The following is a 19,547-nucleotide window of genomic DNA, read 5'->3' on the forward strand; positions in this document are numbered from 1 at the left end:
TCTGTATATACAGTACAATTAACACGACCTTGATGTATATGTTAACATGTACCGTGCAGTTAACATGAGTCTGGTGTATATGTACAGGACAGTTAACATGATCATAATGTTTACGTACCGTACAGCTGACATGAGTATGATCCAGTTGGCCGTGCAGTTATCTAACATGTCACTTTGTAAACGGCATCGCGTATTCATGTACTCAGTTTTTCGTCCATTTTAAGTTGAACAGTGAAAACGTTAATCTCCTTGCCCAGTCGTGCACCCTTGTATAAATACCAGTAAATGATCACTTAAAAACGGCGTAAAACTGAACCCACTCATTCTTCATGCTCAGTTCATTAGCAACATTCGCGTAATTTCTCTCAAGTAGGTTGAATAAGCAGTATATCTTTCACTTTTAATCACTGTTTCCAGATCCCTCGGTATTCTGCTTCGCAACTGAAGTATCAGACATCACGTTGTGCTGGAAGAACCCCATGGTCGGGCGACCGGAAGTGACGGCCTTTGAAGTGGAAGTAACGGGTTCGACGAATCGGATGTACGTGGTCCCCGCAAAGATTACTGATGTGGAAATGTGTGACGTGATCACAAATACGCAGATTGGAAAAGTATACTACTTCCGGGTCTCTATCAAAACTACTTCCGGTTCCGGCGGCACCAATCATATGAAAGTCATGATCAACAACACCGGAATAGGTAAAGGCTTCAGTATGACACAATAAACAAATCGAATTTTTACAATCCTTCTTCACAATCCTCGAAAATCAGTTTACTGTGTTGTCCTCAATACTGATATTGGTGAACACTTCAGGAGTGTATATTGTACACGAATTGATAGGTACTTCACTAATGCAAGGTAAATAGTTTTATCGGTATTGATGTCACTAAAGCATAATAAATACTATTTGTCTGACAATATGGTAACGATTAAATGACATTAAAACACAGGACTTTTTATTAATATACTGAACAGCAAAAGAATGGCGAAGGATTGATTATTATAAACCTCAGTGAACAACAACAACGCTGAAAATTCTTTTGGTGTGTTCATTGCAAGTTTCACAAGACAAAAATTTTCGCAAGGAGGTCGCGAGCTTCATTTTGATAAAGGCAATGTGTCCATACCCACTTGTTAAAGTTAAAGCGTTCGCTCGCCATGCCGATTTGGTAAAGCCTAAATTCACTCACTCACTCACTCACCCACTCACTTCAGCAACCCATACCTGTCGTAAGACGCGGCTAACAAGATCGGAGGGTCCTACTCGCTGACACGTCATCGTATCTTCATTGTGTCAATCATTGGATTATCCGGTCCAAACGTGATACGCATGGTGCTGGGAGGTTGTGCGGCGCTGCTCATCCATCAAACAAACATTTCGCAGCGAGAATCTATCACGTTTGTTGTCTTTTTCAGGGTTTACACCGCAGTGCCTCCATAACGACTTCGATGCCTGCAAGTATCTGAAGCCATGCCGAAATAGCGCGGTCTGTAGACGTCATGAAGACGGCGCTTTGAACTATCAATGTGATTGTACGGAAGGCTGGCGGGGCAAGAACTGCACTCTCCAAAACATGTGCGCTCAAGACCCTTGCCAAAACAAAGGAACCTGCAACTTTCTAGGTCATCAAAGGTATTCTTGTTCTTGCGTCGACGACTTCTACGGCCCCCATTGTCAATATTTTAATGCCTGCAGTATCGTTCCTTGTCAAAACAACGGCGTTTGCTCTATGGATACAACCGGAAGATACACCTGCGCATGCCCCGACCACTTCACGGGTAAAAACTGTGAACTGAAAGACCCCTGCAATCCATCACCCTGTAAAAACAGGGGAACGTGTTCTCGTGTCACCGATGACGAGTTTCACTGCGCATGCACCACTGGTTACTATGGCCACACGTGCAGCGAGTTAAATCTTTGCATTTCACAACAACCTTGCAAAAATAACGGCACCTGTGAACATCTCGGGGACAGCAACTACCGGTGTCACTGCACGGAGCGATTCATGGGAAAGCAATGTCTGGAGTTCGACCCCTGCTCCCAATCGCCTTGCCAGAACACAGGTACATGTGTACTGACAGAGACGGGTGCCTATAACTGCGAGTGTATTCCTGGATTCTACGGTGGTGAGTGCCAGCACTTCGACACCTGCCATCTCATGGAGTGTGGCTCCGGAACCTGCACAGAAAGTCCTGACGGTCCGAAATGTCTCTGCGACCCTGGTTACTATGGTGACAACTGTACATTTTACAACCCATGTGACGGGGAAAACCCTTGCGGGTTAAGAGGTACGTGTAGAAACGTATCTAACAACCAGTATGAGTGTGACTGTATAGACGAGTGGTACGGCCTTCAGTGTCAGTACCTAAACAGTTGCAGACTTGTCAATTGTGAAAACGGAGGATACTGTGAAAATTTCGCTTTTCTAAAGAAAGGAAACTTCACCTGTAAATGCCTCGACGGTTTTTATGGAGATACGTGTTCGTTTTACAACCCATGCGTAAGTTCCCCTTGTCGTCATGGTGACTGCACGAACACAACGTCCAATGAATACACCTGCAACTGCGATGACGGATACTACGGGAACAACTGCGAAATTGAAAACCCTTGTAAGACAGACACGTGTCAGAATGGAGGAACTTGTCTCAATACGACAGACACGGAGTTCATGTGTTTGTGTACTTCCGGTTTCGTGGGAAACAACTGTGAATTGCCACACCCATGTGGAACCCCCTGTGCCAATTCTGGGACGTGTACGGTAGACCCTGGTACCTTTGAGAAGGTGTGCCACTGTCCGGAGAAATACACCGGTGCCAACTGCGACACCGCCATTCCTGAGTGTAGCATGACAGGATGTCAGCATGATGGTACATGTGTTGCCACGGCAGGCTTGTGCGCTTGTACATCGGAATACACAGGTAAGGCAATGGTCTGTTTTACAGTCCCTGAACCACATAATTCCCCCTATTGCCTAGAACTAACTGCAGTGCTAAAGCCCTAAATGAATCAAATCTAGATTTGCTCAGAACCTCTGGTCTCCCCGGGGCTCCTTCCCAATTTAAATGGATTTGTTTGTTACTATCAAAATTACATATATTCAGAGCATTAGGCTAGTGAGGAAGATGGCGCCTGGTTAACACGACTGTCAATGATTTATCAGTGAGTTAGTGAGTGGGTGAGTAAGTGACTTATATGCACCACGACAGGATGGATGGTTCATACGGGTGCCTCCATTCTTGTACAGGGATCGGCACATTACTAATGTATCTGCCAAGGGTAATATGATGCCATGTGGGGTTGAACTGATACATAGCTTATGGTTGGCTCCCCGTTGTTATAATTGGAACATGTGAAAATGGAGAGATTCATTCAAAGCCAAAATATAAAGACGGGATATCGTGTGTGAGTTGGTTAGGTGACTGGATGAGTGAGTGCGTTAGCGGATGGGCGGGTGTTCGGGTGAGTTAGTAAGTTCATTTTATGGCACACTTTGAACATAGCTATAAACTCGTATCTGCTTAATTTTTGCAGTTATTTGTGCACGTGTGTTGCCTCATTATGTATGCTGAATAGCAAAAGAAACACACGTTTCGAAAAAATGAAGCCTAATATAAGTAAGCGTTCAGGATTAGGTCTTCTATTTAAAAACTCGACAAAAGATCAGAGTTGCGTTTCTTTGGCTGTTTAGTATATTTTGGCTACTTAAACGAGTCCGACAAATACTGAATTCATCTTGCCAGCCAACTAAGGCGGATACACCCCTTCAGACACAGTACATTGTGTCCACCATTCTTCTTTTATCCCCTTCACGCTGATCGCCATACCTGATAACAATGAGTATCGGATTCCTCTCTCAATGACATTTGGTATGTCGTAGCCAGGGGTTCGAACCCAGACTTCCGCTATTCCTGCAGACGCTTTATCCTTTAAACCAAGGAGACAGACAAATAAATAAAGTCTAAGATAAGTGCTACAAATCGTTGTCGTCTTAACGCTTGGATCGTGTCTTTAAAGCGGTATTTGCACTTAGATTGTTGTGGACTAGTGTTGACTGTTGAGTGCAGACAAATGGCTAAATGTTTTTCCATTTGCAAAACTTGACAGGAAACAACATATTAGTCAGCCCAGAATTTGTTTTAAGGAGGTTTACAGTGAAACATTTTAGTAGGTTGCTCACAACAGAAGTGATAAAATGTACTCGTCATATTACCCATTTTAAAAGTTTAATTTGGTCGATGAATTGATACAAACTGTGTACTATTATTCATGGATTCCGCTTTACCCACATATACATCCTTATGATGTTTTTGTCATGAAAGCAGTCTATGAAAGTGGAGGCATAAAAGAATTCATGGTCAGAATTTTCGTTTATTTTGAATTTCATATTTTAAAATCAACGGATTCAAAACAAAGACTGAAACAGTAAGGCAAACGTAAATAGATGTTACACACAGTAAATAGTTATTTGTGATCAATGAGAATATTACGATATAAGTACGTCATTGAAAATGTAAACAGTATACATCATTGTTTAAGCACGAATCAAAAATTTTAATAATAAACTAAAGGAACAACAAGGTTGGGAAATAGGATTTTGTGCCCTGAAGATACCCAGATAGTTTTGCCCATTTTGTCAATATATCCGACCTTAATATTTCACGAAGAGACTTGATTTTTTTACATATTTGTTTACAATTATATGACAATATGTGTGCTACTGTTCTTGGCCTAGACTTTCGAAGCTCTCTTAGTACTAACATTACCTTACGACCGTCTTAGCTCTAAGAGAAAATCTGGGCCCTGGAGCAAGTGCGCCGGAACTGTAGGACGCTATGGCTGTGTGCCAGAGAGAGGTCTTATCACTAAGATGGTCCTAACACCCATGCTTAACATAGGCTCACGATCGTGTCCCTAAGACCGTTTTAGGAAGTACACAGAGGACAGGTGAACACATATTTTTAAACGATGCAGTTTGGTAGAGCAAAAACAATGCTGCAATGCGAAGTGTGCGTAACTCCCAGAAGGCGTAACGTAAATATTGTTTCAAGCGGTGATGCTCTAATTTGCACAAAACTTGTTTACTGTGACAAACGAAACGATACGATCTACTTAAGCTGCATGGGGACAGGGTACACATATACATAGCTAAGGTTATCTTAATAAGTCACCGTTCCAAAAAGTAATCTTATCGCCAAGACTCTACCTGTTTAGTGTTCAATAAAGCAACTTTATATTTAGTGTCTTACCTGTTTGCCATTCCACAAGGTGTCTAAGCGCTAGGTATGCGATTATCTTACATCTACGTATGTTGAAGTATATACGACCGTATGAACGCTAAGATCGCTTTGTGAAAGCAGCCCAAGGCCCCATTGCTGCTGCCCTCCGTGATATTGCTGGAATATTATCAATAGCGGCGTAAAAAACACTCCAGGACCCTGTTCTACAATTCGATCTCAGAATGTCAAGTCTTTGTTAAAGTATGGGAGGTGTGACAGTCTTAACCCTAAGATATCTTCGCGAATACGGTCCCTTGTGAATGTGTCTTGAAACTGACACGCATTTAGTACCTGCTGTCTGCACAATGTTAATAAAAAACCGAAAAGACAAATACTACTATCAAGCCAACAAATCTGCTTCATCAACATCAGATCATCATCCGTAGGTGACCTGAGCGTCTTGACGTTCATCCCATGCCGTCATGCATACCAGACTCACAGGAAGATGAGATATATGTTATCATACAGAATATTAGACTAGTGTATATTGTTTCTGCGATATGACATGCGTGCCAGGATATGACGTCATTGCACCTGCTGCTCTTACACCAGGGACTGTTTTCCTGGCGCACCTAACTCCTTTGTATACAAGTTACATAATATCTCTAACAGCTAATGTCGAAAACACTCGTTCGCTCATGAAAAAGACATAAGTTTAAGTTGAGCATAAAATGAGTGTTTAACGAATGTAACTCCCTTTTGCAAAAAAGCAACAGTTTGAATTAATTACTCAGGACATTACTCTCGTGATTTGAAGAGATCAACAATTAACCCTACAAACTTGTGATAACGCTTATGTATTTAATTAGTTGTTATACAGGTTGTATTAATCTTCTGTTGTTCTGTGCCTTCTTCAGAGGGGTGGTTAGGTAGTCGGAACACTCGATCCATTGAGACACCTATCACCACCTCTTAGTCTGGACCAGAGAATCCAGTGATTGACCTCATAAGTATTAACTGGGATAAAAAGTCAGCGATCTTGATCACCCGATCCCGTTATACGTTTCGTATGGCCGGCTCTTATCTGGAATCCTTTTGGGGGCCCCTTTATCCCAAACTCCTTATTCGGGCCCCCGTTTTATCGAGTTGACATAGTGTGGCACTTAAATGACCTAAGTCAGTGGTAAATTGTCTGACTAAGTCGCGTTGACTGAAATATGGAAACAGGTAGCGTAAATATTCCGATTGTGCTTTTTATTAGTTGATTGGTTTGTTCTGTTAACGGTGCACTCAGCAATATCACAGCTCTATAGCGGTGGTCTGTAAATAACCGAGTCTGGACCAAACAACCGAGTGGTTAACATCATGAGTATCGTTCTACACTAGGATGTGGCGACATGTGTCAAAGGGTTCCCATTGACGCAGAAAACCTGTGTATATGACGCAGTGTAAAGTGAAAATACACATACAAAACGCTGCATCTTTTCTGGTGCAATGAAATCACAAATCAAAACCACACAATTCAATTCAATTTTAGAATTCAGACATGGAGGCACATACCCGAAAAAGATGTTATCAGTTGAAAGTCGACCCCAACCCACTTTAAAAAAATTGGAGAGTCAACCTGTCTTACGACAACCATGGGTTAGGAGGCAGGATCTTCATGGGTATTTTGCATTAGAGAAGCGTGAAGACCATATCTGGTGCCCCCCATCTGTTGTTGGAATATTGTTGAAAGCGGTGTAAAATCATACTCACTTACGCACTCACTCACTGAAGACTTTCTTTAATAACTGTTCGTTTCGTTACAGTAAGACATTAGATGCTGAGTAAATGGGATTCGGAGTGTTATGAGACTGAATGCAGTTTTACGTCGCGGGGCACAGCATAGTAGTCGTTTGTTGTTTATTTTTGCTTTTGGGGGTTTTTTTTGTTGTTTTCTGAGGAGGAGGACAATTATTCCTGCAGGACATAATGACAAGTGACATTTCTGAAATAGTAACCAGCCGCGTCAGCTGAACTGTGCCATGAAGAAAATTACTTATTATTTATTAATTATGCATAATGATTTTAAGGGTCTTTATTCTAATGCACGCATTAGACACGCTCTTATGTCGAGGTGAGTGAGTTTAGTTTTATGGACGTTTAGCAACATTCCAGCAATATCACGACAAGAGACACATTGTGCCCATGTGATGAATACAGCCCAGATGTCGGCGAACGCTTTAACCACAAGACTACCCCCTTGCCCCTATGTATGTGTAATATGTCATTTTGTTGTGTTTTATGAAAATGCATTTCATAGAATTCAGTGCAACCGAAAACGTTTGCAGAATTAACATTACACAAACATGTATACAGATCGCTAGTTTCGACACGGACTCAGCATTCGAGCGCTTCTATCTCACATGTTTCTAACGGGATTGGATGTTAAGGTGAGCTGGGGATGGTGGGGTAGCCTAAAGGTTAAAGTGTTCACTCGTCACACTCGTCACACGTGTTCGATTCCCCACATGGATACAATGTGTGAAGCCTTTTTGTGGTGTCCCCCGCCGTGATATTGCTGGAATATTGCTAAAAGTGAAGTAACATTAAACCCTCACTAACTCACTCACCCACTCACTCAAGTGTGCTGAAAAAGAAACGTGGCACTATCTCAACTTGTTTATCGACGTCCGATGTTTGTACATATACACGTAATGCTGTCAAGATTGTAATCTATTCCTTGAACATTAGTCAGGGATGCAGAATGGCGTCGAGTGTGAGAGACTCGCTTCATTACATTCCTGCTAACCAGTGAAGATTCGGGTTGGAATTTGTTTACAGCGGTCCATGCTTTGATATGACCGACAGCAGAGCCTGGAGGGATTGTCCTTATATGTGTCTTCAGTGTAAAAGGACGGTTGTGTAGCCAAGTGTTCAAAGAGTTCGATCGTCACCCGAACTCATGACTCCTGTCATGCGTGAAGCCCATTTCTGTTGTATCCCTGCGTGATGTTGGAGGCATTTTGCCAAAGTAGGACCTAACACCATACTGACTCACTGAATCACTACTTCAACTATAATTTCCGCTCATGTAGTCGTTAAGAACCGGGAAACAATTGGTCTTCACCAACCTATACTATTAGTAAGATGTGACGAACGACAACGGGTGGTCAGACTCGATGACTTGGTTAACACATATGCTCCGATTTCATTTGGGTGGATTATACCCTTGACGTTAATCACTGGATTGTCTGGTTCAGACTAGTTTATTCTCAGATCGTCGTGCACTGACAGTTGCTGACTGCGGCACTGAACAACAAACAAAATTGCTGTCTGTCATGTTAGGACTGTGGAGCAACGTTCACGCGACATAGCCCATTCTTTTTCTTTTCTTTTTTTTATTTCTGCACGTTTTTATTTTTCGTTTCATTATTTTTTATTATACCGTTCCGAAACATATAAACGTCATTAGATATAAGTAGGACTTGAAAGACAATTATATTGTTTTCTGGCTCATCAGTTTGACCTTCGTTAATCTGGATGAACTTCTCTGCATGATCGAGTTCCCTTTTCACGTAACGCGTGTCCTTCTTTGACAGGTTCCCTGTGTGAGGTGCGCGTGACGCCCTGCACAAGCAATCCATGCTCTGACGACAGACGATGCGTGGAGGTTGATGACAGTTACACTTGTGTCTGCAAGAACGGCGCCGACAACGACGACTGTATAGAAGGTAACTGCACCACGCCTGTACGTGATAACACAAAATTATGGTCATAGAAATAGCTATTTTATGCACACTGCAGATGGTTGAAATCGTAACTTCAGTTACCAAGGTTTTATGTCCAGTTCCAAATATAACGCAGAGACGCAAGACAAACTGTCTTCTATGTCTGCGAAGTTTCCCCTACAGAATGCCACAGTGTTTTGTGGTAAAGACTTATGTGAAGCCCATCCCTGGCGCCTCATCGTGATATTGCTTAAATATTGGTAAAAGCGGCGTGGAACTAACTCGTTATAGTTTGGAGTGAGTGCGTTTAGTTTTACGCCACTATTAGCAATATTCCAGCAATATCACGGCGGGGGACACCAGAAATGGGCTTCACACATTGTACCCATGTGGGGAATCGAACCTTCGTTTTCGGCGTGACGAGCGAACGCTGTAACCACTAGGCTACCCCACCGTCTCTACAGTTCGGACCACATGTCGGATCAAAAATAGTTTCGGTACGTTTTTCTTAAACATTATTTTCTTTTATTCTTACGGAAACAGGTTCTTTTCTTTACTATATTAGGAAAAATTAAAAAAATGTTAGGAAGCGAATGCTTCAACGCTACCTCAATAATTCGTTACGGTGTCCTAGTGAGTGGGTGAGTTAAGTTTTACGCCGCTCTCAGCAATATTCCAGCTCTATGGTGACGGTCTGTAAATAATCGAGGCTGGACCAGACACGCCAGTGATCAACAACATGAGCGTCTTTCTGCGCAATTGGGAACCGATGACATGTGTCAGCCAAGTCAGCGAGCCTGACCACCCGATCCCATTAGTCGCCTCTTACGACCTCTTTTGTGGCAAGCATTGGTTGCTGAAGGCCTATTCTACCCCGGGACCTTCACGGGTCTACGGTGTTCTGGACGCTGTTTGGTTTCACTGTGCCCGGCATCAATGTGGCTGCTTGCAGTCCAGGTGATGAAACAAATAGGGCGATGAAACACTTTAAACATCTTTCCGAAGATGTCATGCTCTGCCTGCCAGACCCAATTTAAGTGTAGAGTCCAGATTGCCTCAGACCCTTGAAGATCCTGGTTAGAATTGGTCTTCAGTAACCCTTACTTGTCGGCTCAGTGACTTAATTGGCTGACACATGTCATCGTATTCCAAGTGCGTAAATCGATGCTCATGATGTTGATCACTGGATTTTCTGGAATATTGATGAGTGTGGCGTAAAATTAAACAAAGAAACAAACAATCCACATTGCCAAAACCTTAGGCATTGTTCTGGAGTTATTTAGACTCACATTTTGTCCCTGAAATGAACATATTCAACAGATGAAACGAATCCTAAATTGTATTGATAACACATTATGAAGAGGAACTGAGGCACATTCTTCAATTTCTGATAGAAACTGTGGTAATCAAGACACGCCACATATTGTAGACTTGCATGGACTTTCTTAGTTATATTGGTTTCAAGATCTTTTTGACAGACCTGTCTTCGTTTGCATGGTATATTTAAATAAGGTTCTGCATTTCCAATTGCGCGAGATGATGGCAGAACGAGTTGTATGTTACTAACAAATCTGTTTATAAACACACACACCAACAGACGACCGTTCTACCATTATCAAGAGACGTGTGGTCGCCATTCGGGATATATCACCGACAGATATCAAAGGACATCGGAGAAACAGACAGACCCGTTTCAGGGTCTTACGACAATAACAATAAACACAAGTTGTAACGACATACGTTTCTTTTTTGGCGTTATAAAGAGGAGCTACGGTATAGCCTCACCTTGATATCCCATAACAGAAAAACGGCTTCCAGCCCCACCTTCGAGTTAATATTATGATCAAGCTTCACTTACCACAATCCAAACGGTACATGCGCTTTAATCTGATTATGTTGCCTTATAGCGAGAAAGTGTAGTGCGATGGCACCTCATGAGGTGATGAAGCGCACCCTGTTCAACAGAAGCCATGCGGGTAAGATGAGGTCAACACTATAGAGGAGTAGCAAAATACCTGTGTTCGGCATGTGTGTGAAATGCCACCACAGTTCGGCATATGTCGGAGGAAATACCACCAGAGTTCAGCATATGTCAACAGCTGGGAATACTAGTCTTGTCAAATAATGTGAAATGTACACCTTTGATATGATTGACAGCAGAGCCTTAGCAGTCTGTTCTTGATGACTTCAGTATACAGCTTCACCTGGCCTTGCCCCTCGGATCTTAAGTGAACGATAAGGTAGCCCAGCAGTTAAAGCGTAGCTCATTCACGCAGAACACCTGGGGTTTGTTCGGCGCTTGCTGGTGCGTGTTTGCCCCCACATTAATGCTGCTGCACAAATGTGAACGTCAAAATTGCAGTATAATATTTCACATCGTTCTGCTAAATCCAAAACCGTATAGATCCGAGTTAGAAATGGTTTTCTGCAATCCATGCTTGTCGTAAGAGGCGACAAAGGTGATCGGGTGGGATGGTTCGACTTAGTTGACACATGTCGCCACATCCGAATTGTGTAGATTGATGCTCATAGTGTCAATCACCGGATTGTCTTGTAAAGACGGGACTATTTACAGACCGCCGACATGTTGCTGGAATATTGCTGAGTGCGGCTTGAAACAACAGGTAATACCAATCCTCTTGAATAGAAGCACTTTGTAGCTACTCTAATGGGTTTTAGTTAGTTTTACGCCGCACTCAGCAATATTCCAGCTATATGGCGGTGGAATGGAATTAAACAACCTCTTCAAATGAAAATCCGCTCATGGTAAACTGCCGTGCAAAATATAGTGTATACTTTACAACTGCATTTGACTAAAAGACACCCGTGTCAAATACATCATACAAAGAGAATAGGTGCTGAAGAGTCACGGGTTCGATTCCCCACATGGGTACAATGTGTGAAGCCAGTTTGTGGTGTCTCCCGCAGTGATATTGCTGGAATAATGCTAAAAGCGATATTGAACTAAACTCACTCACGAAGTATAGTTAGACGTTAGTAACTCTAGGTGTACGTCGCTTTTAGCAACTTTCCAGCAGTATCACGGCGGGGAACGCCAGAAATTTGAGTCGAACCTGGGTCTTCGGCGCGACAAATGAACGCTTTCGCACTGATGAAGAAGTTTTACCTTCAACGGCTTTGCATTCATTATTAATTATTGATTTTAAAAATTGCCACAATGTGCAGCATTCATCCAGTGGATTTGTCTGTCAACGAATGAAATAGATTTTTTATCCCGATGGTAAAATATGTAACGAGTGGAAGGTTATTGTGCTGTTTCATCACTGTTCTGACGCCCAGACGTTTTGTCATGGTAATGTCAACAAAGGGGATCAATACAGTGACACAAACAGAAGAATTTAAAACACACACATCCATAGTTTACTCGAACGTATACACGTAGTTCGGTATTTCATCCTAGGCTTTTACAACCAATCAAAGGTTGGAAACAATTGCTAAGAAATGTGCCGGATCAATTTGCTTTGAACTTGAGTGAAAACACTGCAACGTTTTGAATACCTTCTTATAAAAATATTTAATCGAACAAAGTTGAGAAACATTTTATACCTTGCGTTACGAACCACAGACTCAAGGGTAACATTGATTAAGATTTCAAAGTAAAATGTTACATTTTGCTGTAGGATGATGGTTTTGACGATGATAATAGCGTTGATGATGATGATGATGATGATGATGATGATGATGATGATAATAATTGTGGTGGCTGTGATGGGGGTGGTGGTGGTGACTGCAACGATGACGACGGTGGTGGTGGTGTGATGGTGGTGACGACAACAGAACGATAAGGACGGCGATGATGATGATGATGATGATGATGATGATGATGATTATGGTGGCTGTGAGGGGGGTGGTGGTGACTGCAACGATGACGACGGTGGTTGTGGTGTGATGGTGGTGACAACAGAACGATAAGGACGGCGATGATGATGACGATGATGATGATGATGATGATGATGATGGTGATGGTGATGATGGACATTTGTAATTTACCGAATCCACCTCCTGTTGCATGTTAACGTAGCCACAGGAAAATGATAATGGTCAGGACATTATTTATAGTGGAGCTTGAAGAGATGGGTTTCAAGATGAAGGATTTTGACTCTCAGTTTAGGGCAAGACGTGACGAGACTGCGTGTATACTGCTTCTTCAAAGCGGGACGTTTTTGTTTCAAAGACGTCCCGGTCGCCGGAGCGTCTCTAGACGGTGTAACAGGGGAAGGGTCGGGGGATCTCGGGAGAGCAAACCTCGGTATTGAATCACGATAGGAGTTATTCTGAACTTCTGCTGGTCACAGTAAAGCTTTCTGCGGAACTTTTAAGTAGTTCTACGCTTATTGAGTCCGTGTTCTCATATCAAAATGTCTGACTCGTCAAGCTGAAAGTGCTATATTCTTATTTTAAGTAATGACAGATTGCTTTGAACATTTCAACTGTGTCGTGATACTGGTTTACATTTACACAAATCTAATAATTGGGCCGGTCTGTCAGTGGCTCTTAAAATTCGAGGCTGTAGGGTAGCTTAATGGTTAAAGAGCACACTCGTGACAATGAAGACCGGGTTCGATACCTCATAGGTACAATGAGTGAGGCCTATTTCTGATGACCTTCGCCATGATATTACTAGAATGTTTATAAAAGCGGCATAAATCCATATTCGAGTTGCGTCCTTCAGACGCACCAGGATCCGCTGATTGTTTTTTGTATGGGCCCAATATATTCTTCAAAGGTGAGACTTGATCTACCATGCTCATGTGGATTTTACTGAACTAGCAGACACTTGTCCCCTCCACTCACTCACTCACTCACTATCCACAGATTGTCCGGAACAGGTGACGTACGACCGGACCGGACGCTACACCTGGCCGCAGACCAAGAGGGGTCAGAAGATCCTCGTCTTGTGTGACCATCAGGACGACATCAACAACCCTAACATGGCCACCAGGGAGTGCCTCGCCCTGGCCAGCAATAGAGCCAGATGGTCAGATGTGGACTCATCCCAGTGCCGAGAGGTCAGTGATCCTTTCAATACCGACTATTGGTCAGTAATGATATCTCTTGAAAATTCAGATCCAGAGTGCTTTCACATAATTCCCATCCAAAGTTACTACTCATTAGTGTTAATGTATCCACGTCAGGCAACTGTTCTAGACTGTATTTCGCAAAATGTTCCATATTGTTCGAAAGTATCGTTTACACATGAACCAGTGTATTGTAAAACAAATTCGTATTCGTAAATTATTGCTATGAGTTCAATAAAACAGTGAAAATATGGGTATTCTTCACACCAAACGCATCTGTTCACATGCATGATATTTGCACATGATATCAGCGATTTGATGCATGATCCTCGGGCAACTCGTCTGTACAACATGCAGTTGTATCCCTCAAGTTCGTGGAGAAATCAATCTTCGAATAAACTATATAAATTATATATAAACATGACTAAAAGTAGATGTTTTAAGTGAGTCTAAACGTTTGGTTGGAAGAATAAAAGCCATGTAACCGTAATCTTAAAGATTAGTGTATTAATAAAACCATAAAACCCTTTCTATAAAATGTAATCACGAGAAATCTTTCCCAGAGCACAATTACTTGAAAAAAGAGAGTTTTTACGGATGTCAACGTCTTTATTATTAGGAAAACAATGTTCCGGGGTATATCCTGACGCGTTCATCAATGAAAGACATAACAAGCGGTTGTATATCAGAAGAATTCATTGTATGTTTTATCACTTCTTAAATAGCGATGACACCAGGTGTTCGCGAAAAAGCGAGCTTTCCCTATGCCCCAATGGTACCCGCCACAAACACAAGGCACGACAATTTTTCACCTGTAAGAAAACACGTTAACAAACGAAAAGTCAAGGGGTAACATCAGACATTTTTGTCACAAATGCGTCACACTTTGAAATGTGCTCCACGTGTATGCCACAAAACATTTTGAAAGATTTGCCGAGGCCTTAGACATTGTATCCTTCATCAAACAAGTGTTTTTAGACTCTTTTTGTCGAGGATCTCATGGCGCTGGTTGAAATCTTTGTTGCGAGATTTTTTGATGATAACCTTTCCATCTGTTGTAACCTCTTCAGCCTTTACAGTCCGAGCTTCGAGTCATATGTCCTCATTTCGGAACAAGCATTTCGAGCATAATTTATTGTTTTAGTGACATATTGTTATCGACACCGGTTTGTCGGATATGACATTGTTTGCTGGATATATTGAGTGTACGTACGCAGTTGTGAATGCGGTATAATACTCGTGTCGCCGGTGTTTGACTTTTGTGTCATACTGAGGTGAAGTCAAAGTAGCGGATTCGTTGTACTATTAGAAGAAGTACTTGTTGGTTGTTGGGTTGTTGTTTAACGCCGCACGCGCCATTATTCCATCCATATGGCCTTATGAGAAGCGGTGGTAGTAGTGAAATAGCTGGAGTGGTATTGATTGTAATAGTGTATACCCGTGAAGGTCCGGATAGAATAGGCCTTCAGCAACCTGTGCGTGCGATAAAAGGTGACTATGCTTGTCGTAAGAGGCGACTAACGGGATCGAGTTATCAGGTTCGCTGATTTTGTTGATACATGTCATCGGTTCCCAACTGTACAGATTGATGTTCATGCTGTTGATCAGTGGATTGTCTAGTCCAGACTCGATTATTTACAGACCGCGGCCATAGAGCTGGAACATCGCTGAATGCGGCGTAAAAAAACAAGCTCACTCACCTAAACAAATACTCCATTACACTACTTAGTTTGTAATGGTTAGTTTGCTGACTAAACCCACTCACTCAGTAATAGTGTGTAAGTGTAGTAGTAGTAGTAGTAGTAGTAGTAGTAGTAGTAGTAGTAGTAGTAGTAGTAGTAGTAGTAGTAGTAGTAGTAGTAGTAGTAGTAGTAGTTAATATCTGTGATACTTGTTGACCCGTGAAGATCCGGGTTAGAATTTATCTTCAGCAACCCATGCACGTCGTATGATATGACTGACAGGAGAGCGTGGTCAGGCTGCTGACTCCTGCTGCTGACTGTTGGAGTTATTACCTTTTTTTTCTTCTTCAGTATGGACTGATGCAAGCGGGGCAGACCCTGAACGAATTGAAGTCGCTGACATCGGACCCCTCACAAGTCAACGCAGACCAGCTGGCTAATTTCACCAATATGCTAGAAAGGGTCTTCACTTACTCACTGTTCAACACAGAGGTATGTCAAGTCATTGTCTTCACTCACGCACTCACGCACTCACGCACGCACACACGCACGCATCGTGATTGTCAGACAGCACATCCTGGCCACATGGATAGTGGCCCATAACATATTATCCACTCATTTTGTGCCCTGACCGGAGTAGCAGGTCCTCTGGCAGAATGACTGCACCCTTAACAACATACTTGACATGGCAGAAAGTGCGCAGATATTAGTGTCAGCCTGCTCTCCTCTCTAACAACACGTATGTTTGTAACGAGATAAGTGTGACAACTGCGATAAGCAGAGATGTCTGTCAACGAAAAATTAGTTTGTCATGGACACGGATATATTAAAAATATAAAAATGTGGCAGAGCAATTCTAATGATAGCTATATGTCGGTCGCCAAGTGCAGCAGTTTGCCAATGAATGTAGGAGCGTTTCACACCACAGCCTATACAAGCCGGGATGTTTGTTTGTGTTTTCAATTGTTTGACGCTGCACCCACCAGATTACAGCGATCTGTAAACAGTTGTGTCGAAACCAGACAGTCAAGTGGTCAACAGCATGAGCATCGATCGAGGCAAATGAAACACGATGACATGTGTCAACCACTTCAGCGAGTTTGCCCTGATCTGTTCAGTCACTCGAAGCACTGGTTGCTGAAAACCAATTCTAACCCAGATCTGGTCTGGTTTGAACAGAATTATGTGAAGAAATGTACTGCAATACTGTCGTTTCCAAAAGTGCGCCGGCGTTAAAAAAGGGGCAGACATGTATTAGCACCATGTATAGAACCAAATCCAGGATTTCTACGGGAATGAGTGAACGCTTTTGCCGCTGGGCCACCCTATTGTCCACTAAAGGGGCTTCATACTGCAGTAACATCAAGAATAACCTCTCCAGGCTTTGCTACGAGTCCTATCAAAGCATGGGCCAATGAAGACGAATTCCAGCCGAATCTTCACAGGTTAGCAAGAATGTAATGAAGCGAGTCTCTCGCACTCGACGCCATTCCGCATCCCTGGCCAATGTTCAAGGAACAGATAGAATCACGTTTGTGGCATTACGTGTTTATGTACAAACATCTTCGAAAGTCGATAAACAACATAAGATACTGCATCTTTTCTCCCATCCCTGTATAATGTCACAACCGCATCGTCCTGGTTCACCCCGCGCCGTCGTGAGACGTTCACGTTGTCTCCATCCTCTTAACCAGCTGTAGATGGTTGTTGTTAGGTCACAGGGAGTGTCGTGATTGTGGAGATGTCCGCTTTGACTAAGACACATCAATCAGCTCCCCCATCATCCTTTACGGTATCGTCCTAACAACCCGGATGTTGGATTTCACACAAAGATGTGTCGACAGCCTTGTGTTGTCCACACCTGTTGTGACGATCTTGCACTAAGACTTGTTTTAACCGAATTTTGAGATAATAGGGAAGGCAACACATGTTTGATGACGGATACGACGTGTAAGGCCTCGGAAAATCTTTCAAAATGTTTTGTGGCATACACGTGGACCACATTTTTCTCAGAGGAAAATGTCCTTTCATAATTAAGTGAAAAGTGCTTTTTTATCCCTACAACTTGAAATAATGTGTACACCTGAGAAAACATTCTTTTTTCACGATGAAAATGAAACTGTGTAGTCTTTAATGCCAAACATTATATTTGTTCGAAAAAAAATATGAAGTATTCCATGAATCGTGTTGATGTGATATTTTGTTCACACCAACATGTAACTCTTTAGGTATCCTTCAAAACGCAGACGTTTTAAAGCTACTCTTGTTATGGTTGATTATTAGGCCGTGCCCTTAAAATTGATTTTCAAAAATGGTTTCACCACTCTATAAGATACGGGTTAGAATCAGCCTTCAGCAATCAGCACTGTACATCTAAAGACGCTACTTGTTATAACAGTATCTAGAGGTCAGGCCTTCAGGAACCCATGCGTGCCATAAAAGGCGACTATGCTTGTCGTAAGAGGCGACTAACGGGATCGGGTGATCAGGCTCGCTGACTTGGTTGACAGATGTCGTCGGTTCCCAGTTGCTCAGATCGATGCTCATGTTGTCGATCACTGGACTGTTTGGACCAAACTCGATTATTAACATACCGCCGCCATATAAGTGGAATATTGCTGAGTGCGACGTAAAACTAAACTCTCACTCTAGTGGTCAGGCTCGCTAACGGTTGATGGATGTCACTGTATCCAAGTTGCGTAGGTCGATGCTCATGCTGTCAATCACTGGTACCAGATCCCATCGTTTACATAGCACCACTGTATAGCTTTAACATTGAATAGCTGGACTTTAAAAACACGAAACCTGAATAATCCCAAGAAGATAATGACGTCATGCCTAGTTACGTTCTTGACATTACTGGGTTGTCCAATGTCATTACTGACCACAGCCATATATACTGAATACAAAAATAAGTACACATTTGGTCAGTATTCAGAAGGCAGCCACGAAGTATTACGAAAACTGATTTTATTAAGACTTGTGAGTCCCAAACGCTCTGTACGTGTTGCAAAAACACTTTCGATGGTCAGTTTAAGTAGAATATTGCCTAATGTTGATGAAGTCAACAATAAAAAGCATCTAGTTTGAGGAGACTCCAAAAGCTCCACACTGAACACCCGAGTCATACCGTCGTCAGCGAGGAAGACATAACGCGGATATAGCTCGCACCACGGGCAGAAGGGTCACACACATGGGCGGAATCAGTCTTAGCAAGAACGCTGTCATAATTATCTCATTAACGTCTGAAATTGGCTCGAGCGTACCTGGCGGTACGGAGTTATAAAACAATTACCTCGACACCCCTGATAGCATAATTCAAACACTATTAGTAGGTCTATGTGCCGTTCTTTTGATAAGTGTATGTACCAGTGTAAATGTTGGCAGATTTTCAAGTTGTTTAGTCTTCTTATAGAAGATCGATGCGTTTCTGCTCCAGCGCGTGGCACATTTTGGATAATGACAAGAACACATCTCCGAGCTTCTTCAAAACTATTTACATAACATGAGTATGTATCATATGCTAGTGTTACAAGCGTTTACGGGTCGTGGGGTAGCCTAGTGGTTAAAGCGTTCGCTCATCACGCTCAAGACCCGTGTTCGAGTCCCCATTGGTACAATGTGTGTTAACATTTCTGATGTTTCCAGTCGTGTTATTGCTAAAAAGCCGTGATTGATAGTTGCCATTAAATATGTGTTTGTCATTAAAAATGAGGTCAGCATGAGAAAGGTCAAGGTCAGTTGTGTACATGTCCAGACAGATGCGGATGGAAATTGGTTTAGGTAATCAGAGCAAGTCTAGTTTTCGATTCCACGTTCACGAGCTCTTGGTACGACAAAGGGACGCTACTCTACAGAGAGAATTGCGGCACCTCTATGTAGAAGAACTGATCCT

General features: G+C 42.4%; 1 protein-coding gene across 2 annotated transcripts in view; it reads left to right on the plus strand.

Annotated features, from left to right (window-relative positions):
• Window positions 1–19,547, plus strand: part of LOC137297009 (uncharacterized) — a 59,470-nt gene that overhangs the window by 25,678 nt on the left and 14,245 nt on the right. For both annotated transcript variants that reach the window (XM_067828953.1, XM_067828954.1), the window contains exons 4-8: window positions 418–699; window positions 1,418–2,920; window positions 8,803–8,934; window positions 13,768–13,961; window positions 16,004–16,144. In XM_067828953.1, coding sequence (XP_067685054.1) covers window positions 418–699; window positions 1,418–2,920; window positions 8,803–8,934; window positions 13,768–13,961; window positions 16,004–16,144 — 2,252 coding nt within the window. The remainder of the gene's footprint in view (window positions 1–417; window positions 700–1,417; window positions 2,921–8,802; window positions 8,935–13,767; window positions 13,962–16,003; window positions 16,145–19,547) is intronic.

The sequence above is a fragment of the Haliotis asinina genome, chromosome 9 (assembly GCF_037392515.1).
Source record: "Haliotis asinina isolate JCU_RB_2024 chromosome 9, JCU_Hal_asi_v2, whole genome shotgun sequence".
Taxonomy (NCBI): Eukaryota; Metazoa; Mollusca; class Gastropoda; order Lepetellida; family Haliotidae; genus Haliotis; species Haliotis asinina.